At 39.7% G+C, this 22783-nt stretch overlaps 2 protein-coding genes across 4 annotated transcripts; one reads left to right on the forward strand and one right to left on the reverse strand.

The window, feature by feature from the left end:
* Positions 1 to 1227: 1227 nt before the first annotated feature.
* Positions 1228 to 15103, reverse strand: tgfbr2l (transforming growth factor beta receptor-like; the record flags this gene model as incomplete). The annotated part of the gene is given in 10 exon segments (XM_084544581.1): positions 1228 to 2851; positions 2971 to 3098; positions 3821 to 3962; positions 4433 to 4570; positions 4655 to 5397; positions 5490 to 5701; positions 8513 to 8669; positions 14950 to 15016; positions 15018 to 15076; positions 15079 to 15103. Coding segments are annotated over 10 exon segments (1857 nt in total). The 3' UTR covers positions 1228 to 2665.
* Positions 15104 to 17200: 2097 nt separating this feature from the next.
* Positions 17201 to 22687, forward strand: LOC311487826 (alpha-aspartyl dipeptidase). Of its 3 annotated transcripts, none has more exons than XM_084544216.1 (9): positions 17201 to 17333; positions 17407 to 17615; positions 18962 to 19050; positions 19321 to 19395; positions 19510 to 19589; positions 20450 to 20623; positions 22087 to 22146; positions 22265 to 22347; positions 22442 to 22687. In XM_084544216.1, exons 2-9 carry the CDS (start codon positions 17524 to 17526, stop codon positions 22500 to 22502), a joined length of 714 nt encoding a protein of 237 aa, XP_084400342.1. In that variant the 5' UTR covers positions 17201 to 17333; positions 17407 to 17523; the 3' UTR covers positions 22503 to 22687. The 3 variants fall into 3 exon arrangements, with proteins under 3 accessions (XP_084400342.1, XP_084400343.1, XP_084400341.1); XM_084544217.1 differs by having other exon boundaries at positions 17212 to 17333; positions 17410 to 17615; XM_084544215.1 differs by having other exon boundaries at positions 17218 to 17615.
* The last annotated feature ends 96 nt before the right edge of the window (positions 22688 to 22783 follow it).

Consider the following 22783-nt stretch of genomic DNA (forward strand, 5'->3'; position numbering starts at 1 on the left):
AAGTCACATTTTAATTATTGGTAAGAAAAACATGCAAGAGTTTCAGAGGTTACTGCTTCACCCAGAATGGTTATAAACGCGTTTAAATGGAAAAACTATGAGTAATAATGTCTCTCATTCACTCTCTGGTCAAGAGTCAGATGAGGAGATCCACATCACTCACTGCAAAGCAACAGCCAGGAGATGGTTAGCCTTAGCTTAGCTTAGCATGCTAGCCTGGTGGTAGCTTCTTATTAGTCTGACTGATTTGGTGCTGTTAGTTTAAAGTAACTCTCTACACAAGAAATAAGATGATTAAAGAGCTGAGAAAAACGACTGTCAAGTCTTATTTCTTGGGAAATACAGAATGCAGTCACATGTTCTCATCTTCAAGTATCTTTTAAATTAAACAGTCTGATAATCTCTAGTTTCAAAAGTCTTGGGGTTGTCAGAGACGAAATCACCGCTGTCCGAGATCCTCATATATTTCAGGATTAACTTCCTAAAGGGCAGAAATTACTCTCTGGGCCCCTGTTGATGGATCTTTTTCACCCTTCTCACTATTTTCTCAGATTTAATATTCTAAACAATCAGTTAAAATTAGTTTTAGGCAAAGAATCTTTGAAATAATACCAACTTGCTCAGGGTTTGTAGTTGCGCTTTCACATTACACTGCTCACTTTCATAAAGTCGCTCAAATACAAACAGTTCATTTTCAGTGAGAGAGGAAAGTACCAAACCACCTTCTGGGTTTTTCAAAGGGTTGCTCAGTGTCGTACTTAATGGAAACTGGACCGAGGCTGATTAACATTTAAATACATATTCTTAGATTTGTAGACTCACACTTTCCCAGGATATTATTATCTCTTACGTTCATACAAGCAAACTGGTAAACATGCTTAAAAAAAAAAAAAATACACTTACTTGAGAATTGCCCTTTTTTTTTTTAGTTTTCTTCAGCATCACTGTAATCCTGTAATCTGTTCATCCGGGACAGGACTTGCTAATGGCCAATTACGCATCAATGATTTCCCCGTTGTCAACAAATACTGTACACGCTAAAAGAGGACTCAAGTTGAGTCGTAGCCCAAAAAACACACCCGTAAATAAAAAGCATGACGGTTAGTGGACTGTGATTACGGGATATTTTTAAGAGAACGTAGGGCAGAGCATTAAACACTCCAGCATTTTATAAACTTTAAAAATTGGAATGAAGAAAAGCGTCTTCTGCTTGTAACTGCTTCGAACCCAGAACCTTCTTGCTGTGAGGCATCAGTGCTAACCACCACAACCACTGTCTAGTTCAGCAGCACTAAATATAAAAGCTATAGCAGCAAGAAAACACAAGAAAATCTGTAATAAATACAAGAAAGAGCAAACAGAAGTGGACGCAGGAATGTGGTTAATTACAGTGGTGAATTAAATGTAATGCGTTTTAAAAGCAGGCGAGTGAACAGAAAATCTTTCCGATCAAGAACCAAGACTCAGGGATCATGTACAAAAACAAACTTTATTGTCAAAATGAACAACACAACTTTTCCATCCTATAGTGGTTTTCTGTATTCATATTTCTGGGTGGAAGCTTTTTTTTAGTTGCTGGATCCCTCAGTAATTTAACACATTTCATATAATTATGCACAATTAATGCTTGGACCTTCAGCGAAGTCTTTGGCAGAGATGTGGTGACTGAAAATGGTAACTCACACCAATCCTTCACTGCCTCAAGTCCAATTTATTGCTTTTTAATGAGGCATAAATGTCATCCACTGGGCAGGAAGGAGCCCTTAATCCTGTTTATTTATGCACATAGGTTAGCATTATGATAATCACAGTCACTATTAAAGAATAATAAAAATGGAGACCAGCTCCAACAAAATCAACCACCCAAACAACAAAGTGTTTGAGCGCGCATCTCTGCCAGCAGATCTATGACCGTGTCGGGCGTCACGTAGCCTCACTGCTCACTTTCAGCTTGGGACAAAAGTGAGTCGATCGTTCAAGGCGCAAAAAGTCAGTGTTCGGTTTTGTTTCTGTCCTCTCTCATCTTCCGCGGAAGAATCCAGGACGTCCCAAATCACGACAGACTACAGTCCTGTTGATTTTTGGCCACAGGAAAATGTGTAGCAGGTTTTTCACCAGACGTGCAGCCGGGGGTCTTTGGCTAACAGCTCGCCGTAACATGTTTAAAACCCAAGTTTACCCGCTGGGGACCATGAATATCTGCAGAGCGTTTCATGTTAATCCAGATGTTTCAGTCGGCACCAACATGGACGACCAAGCGTCTATTCTCAGAGCAAAGCTGCTTCATGACAAAAAGTCATTAGTTTGTTCATTCTGGCCCACAACTGTTGACTTCTCTACAATTATTTTTACCATCAATGTCTCTGATGGTAAGCTCCACATTCATGCAAATACTTCACTGTGAATTTTAAAAATGCATCACCTGTAACTATAGTTTACTATTTGTCCAGTTTTAGCCCCTTGTCTGTGCTTTCTCTAGTTTCAGTGACTGTAGGTGGAAAAACCAAAAGGTTTCTTAGGAAGTGTAAACGCTGTCATCAACAGGTTGAACCGTGGATCTATCGTTGAGCCTGGATGGAGGACGAGGAAGAGTAAATCACCTGAGAGTCTTTTTCTCTATCTCTATCTCCATCACCTTTTTTAGCGTCAGTTCCTCATCGTCTTCTCACTCCTGTGTTCCTGCCTCCTCCGCTTCCTCCTCCTCCTCCTCCTCCTCCTCCTCCGCCTCCTCCTCCTCTTCCTCCCCCTGCTGCAGGGCGTTGAAGCGCTCCACCACACAGTGAGCCGTCAGTCTGGCTTCTGGGTCGTGATCCCAGCACTCAGTGATGGTGGAGCAGAAGATGCTCATCCCCTGAAGGAGAGGGAAGTTTAATTATTAGTTATTCAGGCACAGACAGATACAGGGAGAGGCCTCCTACCCTGTTTGATTGCGCAGTATATGTTTAGCCTAAAAGGTGAACTGTATCTTACCTGGTGCTGCGTCCACGCTGACGGGATGTCCGGCCGTCCTCGGTCCCTCAGCACCAGGTCCCTCATGCTGTCCACACAGGGCTGCTCACAAACCTTGGAGCCAAACGCTGGCTCGTAGCTTTTCACCTCTGCACCCACACAAACAATTGCACGTGTTGTAACTGGAGTCAAGTTCCAGGAGCTAAATTTTGGGCCCCTTCAGGAGGTGTTGGTGAACCAAGATCCAGGCATTTGTGCGAGAGGAGGCAGCTACGGTGCAGTGTGGACACACACATGAAAATGACGTCCGACCCGTGAAACCTGTGCCTTTTAAATGACGTAGGTCTGATCCGTTCAAGTTTATAAAACACTGACTAAAACACCACAACCTGACCAGTAAGTTCAGGATGTGGGAATGTTACGTTTACATATGTTAACCACCGAGCCAAACTGTAGGCCAGGAACATGCTTCAAACTCTGCAAGATCAATTTAGTAAAACGTAATTGCACACATCATTTGACAGACAGGGGTTTCTACTCAGTTCAACTAGAAAATGTCTATCCCTTCTGTGTTGGTTCAGTCTCGCTCATAAGTATCATGAAGACAAGCTCTATGAAGCTCCCCAAATCCTCTGTCTTTGCTCCATCATTGATTCAAAGGTTGCATCTTCTGTATTGTCACAGAAACACTCTGATTCACCTCAACTAGGACTGACATTAAGTAATGTTACCTGGGGTTGCATCTTTGCAAGTTCCTCGCCTTAGCATGAACTGTAAAGACATGTGGACTGATGGGTGGTGCTCTTATCAAGAGATTCTCATCGTCTTGTTTCCGTTCTCCTGATAAACAGTAATAGGGAAAACCGCCTACCTCCAATGGCGTGGCACCGGGAGGCCATCTCCCACAGGACCAGAGCCATGGAGTAAACATCCATCTGTTTAAAGGCCTCGAGGTCCTCCAGGTTCACCCTGGACTCGAGTACCTCAGGAGCCATGTACCGAGCTGTCCCCACCTGGACAGGGCGACAAAAGACGACCAAAAACGTCAGAAGCAAGTCCTGCTTTGTGACAAACTGATGAGCCAAGACACTGCATGTCAAGTTCTGGGATTATTATTGGGTAAGTGGAGGTTCTTGTAGTGACTGTGTTGGAGACTTTGGCAGATGTAAAGACACAAAAGACTTGTTATGGGCAGAAGACTGGGAAAGCATCTTTAAACCACTAAAAGCTCCAGCTCTAAGTCTGTACCATGGACAAAGAAGGGAGAAATTATGAACTAAAGACAGGGTGTCTTGTCCAATTCACGTCTTACAGAATTTAAACGACTTGCAGCCAATGTCTCATTTGTAGATACCACATGGCACCTACAGAGGCCTCTGAGCCGTTTTTGGTGGCACATGATGGACTAACAGCATTCCAGGCAGGTGGGCCTAATGTTTTGTCTCATCAGTGTATTTAAGCATGTCTTAACTTTACAGTTTACCTGCCCACTGTTGGCGTAGTCATCGACTGTGAGGGACAGGTCCAGTCTTAAAGCCAGACCAAAGTCGCACAGAGCACACTCCTTTCTGCTCTTTACCACGATGTTGCTGCTCTTCAGGTCCCGGTGGGCAACTGGCACCTACAGCAACACAAGCAACCAGCAATGTCAAAAAACAAATAAATTAATGGCACAGATCACAAACAGATCAGTTTCTCTCTTCACCTTTGGGACCCCACTTGGCGTTGTGTCACTGTGGAGATGAGCTAGTCCTTTAGCAATGCTGCCAGCCAAGGCAACAAGTTCCTCCCAGCTCAGTATGTTGGCTGTGAGGAAGTCCTGCAGGTTTCCGAGGCTGTGGTAGGCCAAGACGAGCCAGTAGGTCCGGAGGGCGTGGCCCGGCCTCCCCCTTTCTTCTGCTGCCAGGAATCTAACCACATTGTCATGCTGCAGCTCCGGGTCAGAGAAGATGGAGCATTCGTTTCTCCACGAGGCGTACTCCACGGCCGGAAACACCTTCACTGCCACCGTTTCATAGCTGCTGACTCCGCCGCTCTCGCCCTGCAACAAGCACGCCCTCCACACTTCAGCAAAGCGCCCCTTCCCCACCAGCACATCCAGCTTGATAGGCAGCAGGCCCTGCCAATCTGCCACACCGCTGATGGTGTCATTGTTAGGAGATGCCACCTTGGCATTAGAGTCCTCCTGATCAGCACCGTGGCCTGTCACACCTCCTCCTCCAACCTCCCCACGAGCACCAGGGCCCCCACATGGCAGGTCCAAAGCCTGGTAGAGCTCCGCGGTACGTTTGGTGGGCCAGTCGGGACGTGCAGGAGGGCCTGGTTTGTCAGGGTGGCGTACGCGGTAGAAGTAGAAAGCGGCAGTGGCGACTATAGCCACCAGCACCGGAGGCACCAAACTGACCACCACCACTGGAATCACATCCTTACTCTGCAGCCTGGAGAAACCTGCAGGAACAGAGGAATCAGTTCATCCATCATCCATCCAACCGTCAAGCCACTCATGCTTTTACCCGTCCACGCCTCCATTCATCCCTCACCGTTGGCTCCCTTGTCGAAGATGAGCTTGTCGTTACATTCGTGTTCACCGCGGCAGCCGCAGACCATCATGTCTCCGTCCTCGACCGGTTGTGGGACCATGTGACACTCCCTGGAGGTGAAGTTCAGCAGCAGGCCGGGGTCGACGTCCTCCAGCGGCAGAGAGGGATGGTGACACAGCGTTTGCACCGTCATTGTGTTGTTGGTTTTCCTCCTGACAGAGCAGACAAACATGGAACTAAATTATGAATCGCTGTAAGCTGTAAGCATTCTCGGCCTGACTTACAGTAGAGTTGTGTGTGTTTTTTTCTGATTTATTAATGCTTATAGTCTTAAAGATCAATTATGAACCTTTAATAGGAACAACCTCCTGTACTGGGACTCTTTGACTCAACCTCAGTCTTGTCAGCTTTAAGAAAAGGGCTGCTACACACTAGGACCAACATTTATAAATTGCCTTTACAGTACATGGCCGAACTACTGACTCTAAATAACGCATTATCTGTCGAGGATAGTAGGTCAATCTACAGACCCTGGATGATGATAACAGCTAACTCCGGACTCAACAGGGAATAGCACTAGTGTATCATAACAAAATATTGGTGAAATTAATGAGTTTTGCGGCAGATAATGCGTTATTTAGAGGCTGCGTTTCGGTGCCCCAGTCACTCCCACTATATGGATATACACGGATCTGACAAATGACTCAAATTGACACCAAAGTTATATGGGTGAGTAAACAATCGTATTTTATGCCAGAAATAAGGTCCAGGTTGTAAAAAAATGGTAATTCCCCTTTAAATCTTGATTTGTAATCTTGATTAATTTTAGTCACTGAAGATGAGTCCTGACTTCATTCTCTTTACAATTTTATTCTGTTTTTGTTTAATATTTAACTGGAGAAAATATTGCCACATTAATTACTTATTTGCTTACTGCACCTACTCAGAGCTTGTAATGGACTGTAGTCATTTGGTGACGTCTTTAATTGCCCCAGTTTTTTATCATGTGACAATTGAAGAGGCCCCAGTACGCAGCCTTGGGGAACTTAATCTAAATAGTTATCGCATCTGTCAAACAGTGCAGAAGATGCCAACAAGTAGAAGTGAACAGCAGCAGAAAATGACAGCTTGTCTTTAAGCACAGTGCTTGATTATACTGTTTGTGCTATTTTGCAAGATGATGCTGGTGGGGTGCAGCAAGTTCAAACACTGCATTTCTGTTTGCCTCCTTCTCTGCTTTCTTCTCAGTTTCCTCTTATCACTGGTTACCTGCAGAATGCTGGGAGGGTCGGGCCGACTGGCGTGAACAGGAAATGAGAGGGGGTGCAGCGCAGGGAGATCCCAGCGCAGGACTGTTATCCAAACACAAGCACCAATAGGCAGAAACTTTCCAGTCACGAAGAAAAGAAGATGGCAATGGACTAGCGTGGAGATTTGACGCTCCATACGTAGTGTCTAACATTAAAAACAACCGTGTGGAAGCAAATATGAAAAGGTTCAAGCTTTAGTTATTTTTCTTCTTCTTCTTCTTCTGTTTTTGTCCTGCGACAGTAGCGAGTTGAGAGAAATCACTTCAGGATGTTTCATAATTGCTGATCAACAACATATTGAAGTGGATCAGCTGTACTGTTCCCTGCTCTGCTGGCTCATGGGACTGTGCTGACGGATAACAATGAGTGCACAGAGATATTCCAGCATTTTTATGGACTCTCAAGGCTTAAGGACAGATTGTTTTATTTATTTCTATTCTACTTTATTTAACAAGAGCAATAAATCACCAAACAATCTGCAATCAGCAAGACTAAACTGGGTAGAAGGACAAACGCACATACTTCAGTGAGTGAGGAGCAGTGGTTTTACTTTCTCTAGTTTATATTTCAGGGAGAAACAGATCGTCAAATGAGCCTCTGCACTGGGAGGCATGAAAACCAAGACACGCACAACTGCCGCAAAACATGCAACAAACATGAGACAAAAAAAACATCAAAACTGACAAAAATGATGCTTCACATAGACATAAATGAACACAAAGGTTCACAAAACAAGTCAAGAGAGACAACCGACCATGATGAGACACAAAAGAGACAAAATACAACTAGAAAGACACAAAAATCTACAACAAAGAGACACAAAACAGCCATAAAGACATCCAAACAATCAAAAAGTGATCCAGAACTAGACCAAATCTAACAACATATAACCAAAGGGGACACAAGGAGGGACACAAAAGACCGAAGAGACAAAACAAGCACAAGACAAGACAAAGAGAAGCTCTATTACAGAGATACACAAACAGTAATGACTAAAAAACAAGCACATGGAAACAAAACATCATAAAAAAACACATACAGATGACTCCAGTGAGATATAAAACAACAATGAAGAGAGACAAAATAATTAAAGATTCACGAAAAACAACCAGGAGACGCACAAAATGACCAAGGAGACAAAACAGAGATACAAAGAGAACCTCGAGAAACCACAAAACAACCACAAAGAAACGCAAAACAACGGAAAAGCGACAAAAAACTATTACAAAAATACACAAAAAAAAGGAGAAAGGGCGACAAAATAATACACAAGACGCAAAACAACCCCAAAAAGACAAAAGGCTACCACAAAGAAATAAGAATCTACTTCAAACAGACGCAAAGCAACCATAAAAGACTCAAACTCATCATGAAAAATGAATACAAATAGTCATAATGACCACCAAGACACACAAAATATATACAAAACAACTATCAAAAAGATGCAAAATGAATTAAAGCGTAATTAACACATTTTACTGTGTTTAATGTCTTATTTTCATGGATACTAATAAGAGAAGTACCAATGAACTCCATATATTTAATGGTAGAAACATCTACTTGGATTTAAACCATTAAAAGCAACAACAGCTGCAGCAAAAAAAGAGGTTAAACTTTCAACAAAACATGATGCTGTGCAGTTTGAATGCTCTGGGATTGAAAATGAGCACGAGTCCAAGTAAAAGTAACGTAAAGAATTAAAATAAGACTCACCATATGGCGATGCAGATCTCCTCAATGACGGTGCAGAAGGAGGACAGGGTGCAGTTGCTAAGGCAGACGCTGTCTTTGCACACCGGACTGGACACCTCGCACCACCTGCACAGGTTGAAGCTCATGTGGCTGAAAGACTGGACGAAAACAGGAAGACCTGCGGGGCAAGAGACAGAAGTAAGGTCAGGCTCATCTTGAAACTGTTCTTACAGTCAAAACTCTGTGAAAGGGCCTTTTAAAAATGTAAATGTAAGAAGTTTATAGCAATGTTGTCCACACATTGAAGATATTTCAAAATTCACCACAAACCAAGATATTTTAATATTCTTTTGGAGTGATTTACATGGCTCGTTGTGGACGCTTTGTTAAGTGCAACACGTCCTACTGCGTCTGCTGTGCCACGTAAAGCGTGACATTAAGTGACTGTGACTTGGAGCAGGATATGGGTGTGTCCCTTTAAAGCCTGTTGGCCCAAAGCTGTCACAGCCAAGAGAGCTGAAGCAGAACCCAAAGCTCCAAAACAAACACTAGTTTTTGTCATGGCGTGTGTGGCCGTAGGGTTTAGCTTTTAGTTGTATTTGATTGTAGACTCTGTGAATATACTTGTACTGTTGCTCTGCCACATTGTGATCCCACCCAGATGACACAGAAATGACTGCCACAGCCAAAACACATTGCACTCATTCCACATTTGAACTCTCATTAACATAATTAACATATCCTAAACACAATTTTGTTATTTTTGCGTCAGCATTGTGCATTAAAACGGAAAACTGATCCCGACAAAGATAGACAAAGCAGCGCCAACGCCCACAAACAAATCCTAGTGTTGCATGTATATCTGGGTAAACATACACTCAGCTACACACACAAAGCCAACCACACTACGCTATGATTGTATTTACTCTGCGCACACATATAGGATTGCACACGTAAACACACAACACTTCATTAACTCTGTGACACACAAACACACACACGCAGCAGAAGCTGTTCCAGATGTTTCTTCTCCCAAAACGGAGCCGAAGACAAAGGAGGAAGAAAACGGAAAAGAGCTGAGAAGCAAAAAGCTCGCTGTAATTAGAATCAGCAGCACAGGCTCTGTGTGTCTTTGTGTGTCTTCGTGAGGAACAGTGTGAGTTTCAGACCTCGGGAGTGAAGACATTTGTGGAAAACGAGAACATTTTGACTGGTCCTCCCTCGGGGACAGACCTTCAGAGGCTATCCACAGCTCATTTAGTTTTAAGGTTAGCATTGCAAGGACTAACTTTAGCACGGCACGACAAAAGTGAGCACAAAAACAGACTAATGTTAACGTAAAAAAGGAATACAAATAATAAATGTTTGCATATTTTATCAATGTTAGAAATATAAACAAAAGAGCAACAAAACATAGGATAACGAGGAATTTGTTAGATTAGAAAAACTAAAAAAGACAAATATTAGCATCTTTGCTAACATGAAAAAAGACATGTTAGCATAAAAAAGGACTGATCTTAGCTTAACGTTAGCTTAAAAAATGCCTTTTTTGTACATAAAAAGTTAGGATAAAAAGAAGACAATGCAAACTTTTAAACGTTCAATGTTAACATAAACATTAAGAGTATTAATAGGAAAGTAAAAACAGTGGCTTTGAAAAGGTAAGACGGTAATAAAACCGTACCTTAAAAATACTTGACATTATCATAAAAAAGTAACGTTTAAGTTAGCATAAAAAGGATGGCTTATAAAAGAGATTAAAAATAAATATTTTTAATGTAGAAAGATGAAAGTTAGCATCGAACAGATTGTTATCTAACACCATGAAAATACATGTTTGAATAAAAACATTCACCATTAAGAGGACAAATGTTACAATAATATCAATGTTAGCTAAAAAACAACAACATATGTTAGCATAAGAAGAGTTAGGACGACATTAGCTTAAAAATACTGCTAGCTAATAAATAACATCATGAAAAGATTTGAACAAAATCTAACATGAGCAGAAAAAAATACACTTAGCATAACAATAGACTAACATTAGCATACAGCATAAAAATACATTTTCATTATGACAAAGTACTGTAGTTAAACTCTGCACAGTTTATTTTCAGGTATTTGTACTACAGAATTTATTCCACTAATTTATACTTCTGCATGTTTAATTAGGAATTTAAAGTCCTACATTTCAGCTGGTATCCATAAAACGGTATTTTGCGTAGCTCATTTGGTGAGCAATTCCAAATTTTACATGGAAAAATAACGAATAATAATAACGAATGTACTATACTTAGTTAGCTAATTTTATTCTATATTTATACTTTTTACTGTTTCTGCTATCGGCTTGCAAACTAATTTCGTTCCACCTCATGTACCAACATGTGTTGAAATGACAATAAAGAATCCTTGAATCCTTGAAAAAGACTGCAAATATGTAAAAATAACTCCACTTCTGTACATTTGAGAGGTAAACATTGTACTTTTCACTTCACCACATTTATTTTACAGACTATAGCTACTTGCAGATTTGAGTACATACTCAGTAAATAGATGCAAATCATAAAGTTACTTAGCCATTTAAAGCTAACATGATGTCCACAAATGAATGCATGACGCAACAAAAAAATTTTCTGGGTCAGTTTGCATGATGAGTATTATTAGTACTAGTACTTATAACTTGTTATTTGGTGAAAATTTAGCACCATAAAATTTGAATGCATGACTTTTACTTGTAAACAGACTATTTATCCCTGAAGTAAAAGTCCTGGATACTTTTCCCCCCGTCTAAAATCCAAATTAGATTGAGGTTAAAGTTAATGTGGGTGTGGGCCTGAGAATGCTCTATGTCAGCGAGGGTCCTCACAAAGATAGAAATACAAACACGTGTGTGTGTGTGTGTCTTTGTGTGTGTGTGTTTGTGTGTGTGTGCGCCTCCAGCATTAAATTGAAGCCAGAAGTGAGCTGCGTTCAGAGCCAAGTTAGCATCCAACGTTCCGGCCTTAAAGACTCATGGGAAATCTAAGCACTCCACGCTGCTCCGAGGAGGCCCTCCATATCACAACGCCTGGTTTATTTAACACACAAACACACACACACACAGCAGATTTAACCTCTTGCTTGCGACACGCAGATCACTCTGTGCACATCACGTCCAAAACTAAACAATGCTAGTTCAGTCAGTCCAAAGGAAAATATGCTTTCTTATTAAGGCTAATAAATGTTACGCATTGTAAGCACGCGGAGCAGGAGCTAGTTATCTTAGCTTAGCATGAAGACTAAAACAGGGGGAAACTGTTAGCCTGTCAGCCCATTAGCCCGGATCTGGGGTTATATCTTTGTGGCACCATCATTAGATCAGGAATGAAATAAAAGGAAAGTTATTGAGGCTTGTTGATTTGCAGGTATTTTTATTTGGAGGGACAAGGAATAGAAATACTACATTACCCATGTGCCTCAGCTGATTTTTGTCATGCAGGAGTGAATTCAGTTTTCGTTTCATAAATTGTATAAAGGTGGACGGCGGAACTGCTCCTCTAAAGTGAAGCCAAAGCAAGTAGAGCGTCCCCTGGTCTCTGGCTGCAGTATAGGTTATAAGCTCCGCCCCCTCCATGTTAGTGGATGGGTCAAACTAAAACACTAAAATACACGACAAATAAATTTCTTTAAAGGATGGTTTCTGTCATTTTAGGTAGTTAATATAATGTTGATGCATGATCAAGTGTCTTAGTTCGTTATTTGATGCTAACTACATAAGCGGGGACGCATTGTCCATATTTATATACAGTCTATGCTCAGTATAGACAGATTTCATGTTTGCGCACTGTAAAACCCCATACAAGAAGTTGGTTAAATCAACTAATGTTTTTTTTCCCTCACACAACATAAATATAGAAATTTTAATCTTTTGAATGCACTCAATCTTTATTAAATTTAATTTTCTTGTCCTTTTACAATACAGATCTTGCTCTGTTTTTTTTTCTTCTATTTTTAAAAGTATTGTTGAAGGAAAAGCTAAAATGCTGACACGAACACATTCACATAGACTTTCTCTTAGTGCCAGTCTCTGTCTTCTCCGGCGTCTTAAAACAGCGCCAAGACGCCAGCGTGTTTCAGTGGCTGTTCATTCAGTTTCAGATACACTCGCTCTTTGTTAAAATATGAGATAATGGGCTCCTTTTTAAAGAGGAACTGCTCACTAAACGTCAGAGATGGAAGGGGCATTTACTCAAGTACTGTGCTCTAATACAGACTTTCCACATTTCAGAAAGAATTTGTGTTTTTTTTTGTTTCTGTGCTGAATCGACGTTTCACTCGTTTCTGCTTTTAACCGTTTCGAAGTTTGTGCAGACGGCTGCAGCTATTTTACAAATTAAACTTTGAATCAAAAATGATGAATCAAGAAATTTATTGGGAGATGAAAACCAAAAAGAAAAATAATTGGTGACAGTTCCATGTAAAATTAGCTCTACCTCAACCATCGACGGCAGTAACATGGCGCTAACGCATCAGAGAAAGAGAAATAATAATCTCCTTTACATTTCCTGTTCATCCAGGTCGTGATATATCTAAAAAAGAAAGCTAAAGCTAGGTTTGGTCCACCTTCCTCATATGTTCCTCAGTGGTGATGTGACATGATCAGGTGGACGTGTGAACCAATCAGGATACTCTCTCTTCTAATTAGAGTTTAACAGCTGAAGCTTTGAGGACTCAAACAGCAGTACTTTTACTACTGGGTACATGAAGCTGATGATACATGTGTACTTTTACTACTGACGCTTCAGCTACACGAAACTGAGACTTGTGTGCTAATAAGTGTATTAGGGTTAGTGATACTGATACTGTACATGAAGGAGATACTCGTGTACTTTTACGACTTAATTACTTGAGGCTAATGCATGTGTATGTTTACGACTGATACTTTAAATGCGTGAAGTACACAACGCTTTTGTACTTTAAACTGAAAGTACACAAGTATTCGCTTGATTCTGGCTTATTGAAGTTCATTGTGTATGTGTACTTTTACTGCGGACACTTTAAATACATGAAACTGAGACTTGTGTGCTAATAATATTTTCATTGAAATTAGTGTATTGGGGTTAGTGTGTACTTTTACTACTGATACTTTACACGAAGCAAATACTCGTGTACTTTTACGGCAGATACTCTAACTGCTTGAGGCTAATGCATGTGTATGTTTACTACTGATACTTTAAATGCGTGAAAATTGCTTTTTTTTACTTTTACCTGCTCATACTTATATTAAATATTCTCACAATACTTATCTACTACTGATACTTTAATGAAGCTAATACTTGTGTACTTTTACTACCGATTTTAACTACAATACTGACAATACTGTTTATACGTTCATAAACTGAAAGTACACAGGTATTGGCTTAATTCCGGCTCACTGAAGTTGACTGTGTATTTGTACTTTTACTGAGGAGACTTTAAATACATAAAACAGATTTTTGCATATTTTTACTACTGATACTTTAACAACCAAAAGGCTGATAGTACTTGTGTGCTATTGATGATTTTATTAAACTGAAAGTACATGAATATTAGCTCCTACACGAGGTGGTTACTTGTGTACTTTTACTTCTTATTCTTTGCACAAAGCTGAGACTCTTGTACTTTTACCTGCTCATACTTTAAAAATTGATGTTTTAATGAAGCTAATACTTGTGTAATTTCACTGCTAATACTTTAACTACATGGAGCTGATAATACTTGTGTACTGCTGATACTTTCATAAAACTGTAAATACAGGAGTATTAGCTTTGTGCTGACTATATAAAGTCAATCCCACTTGTGTACTTTTACTGCAGATAAATAAACCCCACAAAGCTGATAAAACTAAAACACTGTTGATACTTTGACGAAACTAAAAGTACTAAAAATACATCAGTATTAGCTTTAGCTGTACTTGCATACTTTCACTGCTGATACTTTAAATACATGGAGCTGATATTTGTGTACTTTTACTGCTGATACTTTTTCAAAGCTCATAATAACTGTGTGATACTACAATAGAGCCAGTGTTTATGTACTTTTACTGCTGATACTTTTACAAAACTTATAATAGAGTAATTATATACTGCTGGTACTTCAATAAAGCTACTATGTGAGTACTTTTACTGTTGATACTTTAACTACACGAAGCTGATTAAACTTGTTTACTCCTGAGACTTTACTGAACCAAACACTTTGGTGTACTTTTACTTCTGCTTCCTACTCGACTACTGCCTTTTACGTGTACTGGAGTATTTATTTATTTATTTATTTATTTTACCCTGTATTGCTACTTTTACTTTAACGAATACTGCAGAAAACTTTTTCCAAAACAAATCGTCCCCCCCTCCATCCATCCCTTCAGCTCGGCCTCTAAGACCTCCGCCAGCAGCTCCGTGGAAAAGAGAAAAAAAACTACCCGGGGATCGGGCAGCGCTTACCGGCTGTCAGGAGGACGAGGGTCCCGGTCCAGAACGAGCAGCACCGAGCCATCATGTGGGGGCAAAGTCAGCCGGAGGGACTCACAGGACGGTCGGTCAGTCGTTGTGTCGGTGCGTCGGTCCTCAGCCCCGGTGTCAGCGGAGAGCCTCTCATGTATGAGCAAGAGAGAGAGAGAGAGAGAGAGAGAGAGAAAGTCCAGATGTTTTTCATCCAGATGTGGTTTGGCCCCGCCCCCCGCTGCTGCCTCCGTTCCTGTGTCCCAGTCTTCCACATGTGTGACACATCTATACTGTAGTACCAGTACTCTGATACAAGTACTCTGATTTAAGTACTGCAATGCAAATACACTGATACAAGAAGAAGACGTACTGCGTTCAGGGGTTTTAGTACAGTGTTAGAGTAAAAGTACAGACAAATACAAAGTATTTTGTCTTATTCTACATTTATTTTACATTTTATTTTTACATTATTATTTTTATTTTATAGAATATATCGAGTGTTTTTATTGTATTTTTAATGACTTTATATTTACGATTTATTTAATTTTATACTTATATTTTTATTTAAATAAACAAACAAAGGAAACAACCAAACTAGAGCTCTATCCTTGTTTTATATGGCTTGTTTATTTTATAAAATATTTGCTGGTTAAAAAAAAAACAGCAGAAAAAGACGTTTTTGAGGTGCGCTTTATTTATATTTCATATTTTATTTTAGTTAATTTCATTTTTACTGATGCAAAGTGATTAAACAAATGCACTTTAAATATTTTTATAATTTATTTCTATTACTCATGATTTTTATTTTCTTATTTTATACATTAGTTTGTAGCCTGCCTACATGTTCACTTTACTTTACTTTATTTTCTGCAAATATTTCTATATCTTTGTTTTTGTTAACAGATTATATTTTATTATCTTATCTTACAGGAATTCTTACTTTCTTTTTCCAACTTACTCTCACCAAGCCTTAATAACGAGCCATATCCTCAGGGACTGTGTCGTTCATCATTTATTTATTTTCACTTTCTCTTTTACCAGTTTGTGTTGCAATCATAATTCTTTCCTTATGTCTGTTGTTTGTGCTGCACAGAAGGATTTAGATTTGTGTGAGTCTGAAACTGAGAGACTGTGAGCGCTAACAGGTTTATTCCAGCTCATTAATCAGAGTCAGAGTGAAAATCAGAGACCCTTAAAGAGCCACGGCTAATTATATAAAGTCTCCCTGCTGTCAGGAAAATTATTTTATTTTATTCTCTTCCTTGTTATGTTGCAGACTTGACAGATTTTTGGTTTGAACATACAGGCACGTGACACCACAACTGGTGCATTTTATATTTTTACATCTGTGTGGTAGTTTGTGGATGTGTTTTTGAAAGCCTCACTGAAAGAAGGAGAAGAAGAGGTGGGCAGAAGAAGAAGAAGAAGACACCTTTTGATAGAACAGGGTGGGAGAAGAACGAGAAAAATAAGCTTTTTTTCTGCGGGAAACGGGTTGAAGAAGAAGAAGAAGAGGAAGCTTTACATGCATTTTGATGGAGGATGAAGAAGAGGAGGAACAACAATGTTAAGGTTTTAGTCTGATAGAGAGGGGATGAAGAAAAAGGCACTTGATGCAATTTGGTAGAAGGCAAGGAAGAAGAAGAAGAAGAGGAGACGGAGGGGGAAAGAAGAAGATAACAGAAGACACCTTAACTGTGACAGAAAGGGTTTTTGATATAATTTTATGGAAGAAAAAAAAGACAAGAAGAAGAAGTAGAAGAAGGTAAAGAATGCACTTGATACAATTGGTGGAAGGCAGGGAGGAAGAAGTGTAAGAAGTGTAAGAAGAAGAAGATGATGAAGAAGAAGAAGAAGAAGTGGAAGAAGAAGAAGAAGGCAATTGATACAACTGGTGGAAGGCAAGGAAAAAGAAGAAGTGTAAGAAGAAGAAGACGAGAATGAAGAAGAAAAAGAAGAAAGAAGAAGAAGAAGAAGAAGAAGACGAAGAAGAAGACGAAGAAGAAGAAGGCACTTGATACAATTGGTGGAAGGCAGGGAAAAAGAAGTGTAAGAAGAAGAAGACGAGAATGAAGAAGAAGAAGAAGAAGAAGAAGAGTATGACGAAGAAGAAGGCACTTTATGCAATTTGGTGGAAGGCAGGGAAAAACAAGAAAAATAAGTGTTTGAAGAAGAAATATGCTTTTATTATGATAGAGCTGGGCCGGAAATGGTGTCGTTTCCGGTAGTGGAAGAGCGAATAAGCCACTTATGATAAATAGTAAACAAAAGAAAACAAAACAAAACAAAACCTTCTTGTTCATTTCTAAATAAAAGTTAATATATATTAATTAGAGGAGACTCTGGTGTTCTCCGCTGACAGTAATGATCGCTACTAGTTTCCTGTAAGTTAACAGCAACAACATGTGAGTCGTAAAGTGGTCGTGGATCTATGAAGTGATCTTCTTTTTATATCAGCAGGTTAACAGCCCGTCAGAAAGCTGCTGTCAGCGGATTCACGGCTGAACTGTGACCCCTGGACTCTTTTCTTCCGCTGCTCCCCCCACCGGAGCTCCGTCAGTCTTCGAGGCGGAGATGAGGAAACTCCTGCTGGTGTCCAACTCCACGCTGCACGGCAGCGGCTACCTGCAGCACTGTCAGGACAACATCTCACAGTTCTTCGGAAAGTAAGTGTTAGTGCAGCTGAAGAAAAGTCCTCAAGAAAATCAGGAGACGGGAAGCGATGAAAAATCTGCAGAAAAGTGAGAGGAAACCCCATTGCGAAATCCCTTGAAAAAATCGAGCATTTTAAAAATGTCAACGTGAATCAGCAAAACTTAATCTATCTAATGTGTTTGATAATTATTTCTAAATGACGACTTGTTTAGTAGAGTTCGGCATAAAATTTGAGTATATTACTTAACTAAATAAAAGTCTGAACATGTGTATAAAGTTAGTATTAAATGCTTAAACGCTTGCTTTTTTAAATGGAGTTTGGTGGCACTAATTGAACAGACCAGTGACAATAAATGTAATAAATTGAGATTCACTGTCACTCTGCGAACATTCCTGAGCAACTGTGTGAATCAGTATCCGTATGGAAGTGGAACTGAAAGTAGGTCACTGCGTAACGAATCCCGTTTGAAAATCTAGATTTTAAATATTCTGCAATAACAATAAAACACATCTGTTTCTATAAACATGTTTCATAATCATATACGAACCAGTAGCTATATGGCAAAATTCGGCATGCAAGAATAAGTCTATGATAAACATTTTACATAAAAAATCTAATCATAAACACATGAAGTCACACTGTAGCAGGTTTGGATTAAATTCGAAACTAGCACTAAAACTCTTATCATATTTCAATGGAGTTTGGTCTGCAGAGACTCCGATAGTGTGGCACACTTATTTTATTTATTTATTTGTTTAGGATGCGTAGAAACGATTAGAGGACAGCAGGAAGTTTGTAAAAAATATCTATTGAATTCCTTTACAAAATGTTACAATTTAATATTATCCTGTTCCCTTACCAAACATATACATCTCTCAGACACATGATTTAAAATCTTTTTGAATGAATTTTCATCCGGCAACAATCGGCATACAAGCAACAGTTTATAATGAGTGTATTTTAAGACAACAGCAAATAATAAACATCTGATTTTATGGCGTAGAACGTTTACATTAAATGGAAAATGGTCCTTAAAATGTCAGATTTTTCAATGGAGTTTGGTGTAGGGCTTTAAAGAGGCTGCCATCTGAATTATTATTATTATAAATGAAATATGTTCAACTAAACACACATATCTCTACACATATATTTAAAAATCCTGTTGTATTTTACGCAGGCTGCTGAAAAGCTTCAGCGTGAGGCTATAAAGTTTATGATCACTGGATCATGTGACCGCTGCAGATCCGAAGACATGTTGTAGAAGACTTGTATTAAATGCCAACAATCGCTAAAATTGCATAATTCTAAATGGAGTTTGGTGTGCAGTCTTATTTTTTATTTTTTTGTGTTTTTCAGGGATGTGAAGAGGGTGCTGTTTGTTCCTTATGCTCTCCACGACAGAGACGCCTACACCAAGACAGCCAGGGACAAGTTTAAGACACTGGGTGAATATCATTTATCATCGGCATTAGTTTAAAGTTCATACAGCATTTTATAACTTTGTATTTCCCTGCATTATCTGTAAACGTATTAGTCTGGACCTATGTATACAATCTGTTCTCTGTAGTTTCTGCAGCACATTATATGTACACAGTATCTAGTTATTGCTCTGTATACATTGTAGGAGTTTTCTTAATGGTTTTCTGTGCATTTTCTTTATGTTTTGTGCTAAATTCTCAATGCTGAAAACACTGACAGGTGTTTGGCCCCTACAGGTTATGAGGTGGACAGCATCCACGAGGCCTCGGACCCCGTCGAAGCCGTCCGGAAGGCTGAGGGCATTTTTATAGGTGAGGAACTACGCCTACAACCCTGCAGCGTTCCTTCTTCTTCTTCTCCTCCTCCACCTTCATTCACCCGTTTGCTCAGTTAATCCGAGGCGTGGGTGTTGTCTCTACCTGCAGGCGGAGGCAACACTTTCCGGCTGCTGAAGAGTCTTTACGACAACAAGGTGGTGACGGAGATCAGGAAGAGAGTGATGGAGGTAAAATTCACAAATAGCCACCGATGACAGATTAAACGGGGACACGTTTGCACAACCCCCGATCATGAGACGACGCCCTTTTCCAACATCTGTTTTTGAGAAAGAGACACTCTTCCTGTTTGACGCTAGTCCAAGAACGAGGAGAGCTGTTTTTCCTTCTCTCTCTCCTCAGTTTCCAGGATTTCATAAGAGAAGAGTTGCTGCTGTTTTTGCTCATATTTCACTGCAAACTGAATATTTTTGATGTGTTTTCTTCAAACAAATAACTGATTAACGGGGGAAAAAAAAGAATTCCCCAACTTACTGAAAGATATTTTTGTGAATAACATTCAAGTACTTTACTTTTATGCATGACTTTTGTTGTCTTGCTGATCTCTGCAGAAGTCCACTCAAAAAATGGTGAATTTTACGCACGACACTAAAGCAAAGAAGAAAACTTTAAATCTGTCGGCTAAAGTGAAAATAATCAGCAACTAAATTGATAATTATTTGTTTCAGCCAATTCTCAAGCAAAAATGTGGAAAAAATTTTTTGGGATGTTAGAGTCCAAACATTAAATTTAATAATAATAATAAAAATGCATGTTTGTTGTAGTAATTCACGACAAATCAGGTAAACCTTTGCTATCATATCAACACTAAAACTACAAAGTCCCACAATGCAACAGTCTCTGATGTCAGTACTTAAAAAGGACGAGATGTCACGTTTCTGATGAAGGAAGTGAATAAATATCAACAAACTATATAAGCAGAGCAGGAGAGCGATGTGAGAATGTGATAAGTATGATAAAATGAAATAAAAACTTAATTTCTGACTTTTCTCCTTCCTGTTGCTTCCTCCTCCTCCTCCTCCTCCTCCAGGACGGTGTCCCCTACATGGGCTCCAGCGCCGGCACCAACGTGGCCACCGTCGGCATCAACACCACCAACGACATGCCCATCGTCTATCCTCCGTCCTTCGCCGCCATCGGCCTCGTCCCCTTCAACATCAACCCGCACTACCTGGACACTGACCCCAGCAGCCGCCACATGGGGGTGAGTCCCAGCCTCAGACTGATGTTTAGGGGAGGAGGAGGGGGCTTTAACTACACAATGCTGTTAGGTTAGGGTATTTTACTTCAATTGGCTGCTGCAGAAGTCCACTCATAAAATGCAGCATTATACTAAAGGTTTATTCTTTCAGCTCAGTTAATGTTTTCACATCTGATAAGGATAACACTCAACACTTCAGTTTTTGTCTTACCAGCTGATTGACTGATGGAGGAGATAATTTTGCTCGCACTGATTGGTTGTTCATCCGTCGTGTCAGCGTTATCAGTTATCACCTTCCCCGTCTTTGATCGCTGCCCTCAGGTCAAAGAAGAGCAGACATGTCTTAAAGCAAACACTTTATAATACACAAACATATAATAATAAGTTAAAGTAGATTCATCCAAAACTTACATTTCATATTTTATTCTTAAGGCGATGAAGATCTTTTACTTTAAAAGGTACAAACTCCATTTCCTGTTCCAGATCAGGAGAGCTCCCCCTGCTGGTCGCTGCTGGTCATCGCAACAATGACAGACTTTAAAACAAGGGAATTTATATTCATAGCTGTGTATAATGAGGATTTCTAGTAATATATTGAATCTGTTATTGAGTCTGAGCCATCTGAACAGAACTAGTAGCAGGCAAATGCTGGTAAAATATGGTTAGGTGATATATAGTACTATTGATTGGCTGGTGAAACTTATTATTTGTTAGGGATGCGCAGAAACAATCCAAGGACTGCAGGAAAATATCTATTGAATTCCTTTACAAAGTCTAGCAATTTAATATAATCCTGTTCCTTATCAAACATATACATCTCTCAGATACATGTTTTGAAATCTTTTTGAATTAATTTTCATCCGGCAACAACCAGCATACAAAGCAACACTTTTATAATGAGTGTCTTTTAAGACAACAGCAAATAAACATCAGACTTTATGGTGTGTAGAACGTTTACATCAAATGTAAAATGGTTCTTAAAATGTTAGATTTTTCAATAGAGTTTGGTGTAGGGCTTCAGCGTGAGGCTATAAAGTTTATGATAATTGGATCATGTGACTGCTGCAGATCTGAAGACATGTTGTAGAAGACTTGTATTAAATGCCAGCAATCACTAAAATTGCATATTTTTTAAATGGAGTTTGGTGTGGAGTCTTACAATGCTGTTTTATTTTTATTTTTTTGTGTATTTCAGGGATTTGAAAAGGGTGCCGTTTGTTCCTTATGCTCTGCAGAACTTGCCCAAGAATCTAAATGTTTTTAAGTTTTCTTCAGTGTCACATTAAACCTGTAATGGCGATCAGTAAATTTGTGGTTAGATTACAAACGGGGAGTGCTAATAAATAATTCGGCTTATATTTAATAGCAAGAATTTGCAGTAGCATGTCTTGATTTGGTGCAGAATACTGTCGGTTAATAAAGAAAAGCGAGAGACGCTTTATCATGTTGTTGCTGTTCCTGTGCAGGAGACCAGAGAGCAGAGGATCATCCAGTACCACGAAGAACCCAACACTCCAAGTGTCCTGGTGAGTGAGAGCGAGGGGGGCAATTAGCACTGAGCCCAACCACAAGCATTTCAGGCCAAGTCGAGTAAAAGGAAACTTTTATCAGAAAGTTAAAGGTGAATTTCGCTGGTGTTTCCAGGGTCTGAGGGAAGGATCCATGCTTCTGGTGGAGGGAAACAAAGCCACGCTGCTGGGAACCACTAAGGCCAGACTGTTCACCAGGTAACACAGGTTCACATCACTTTAAGAGGACTTACTCTAATCTAAACTTATTGTGATGCAGTATCACCTGTACCATTTGTTTCTTGTGTTTCAGGGGGAAGCCCACAGTGGAGTACGAGCCAGGTAGCGACCTCAGCTTCCTGCTAAAGGACTGACCAATCAAACGAAAGCAGGAAGCGACCATCACCACAGTCATGATATTGCTCGTTTTTAGGTTTTCTCGTCAAAACGGAATAAAGATTTTGAAGAAAACATCCAGTGCGTCTATGGTGAACTTTACAAATGAATGTTAGCATGCTAGCATAAGCTAATCTACACGGTGTGACTGATTAACATGTTTAAAAGCATTGTTAAAAACAAACAGAAAAGATAACAATCATAAAAAACAACCTCCATAACCTCTTGTTCATTTTCCATTGACATTTGTATTGCAGTT

This window comes from Chelon labrosus (assembly GCF_963514085.1).
Source record: "Chelon labrosus genome assembly, chromosome: 5".
In the NCBI taxonomy this organism is placed as follows: domain Eukaryota; kingdom Metazoa; phylum Chordata; class Actinopteri; order Mugiliformes; family Mugilidae; genus Chelon; species Chelon labrosus.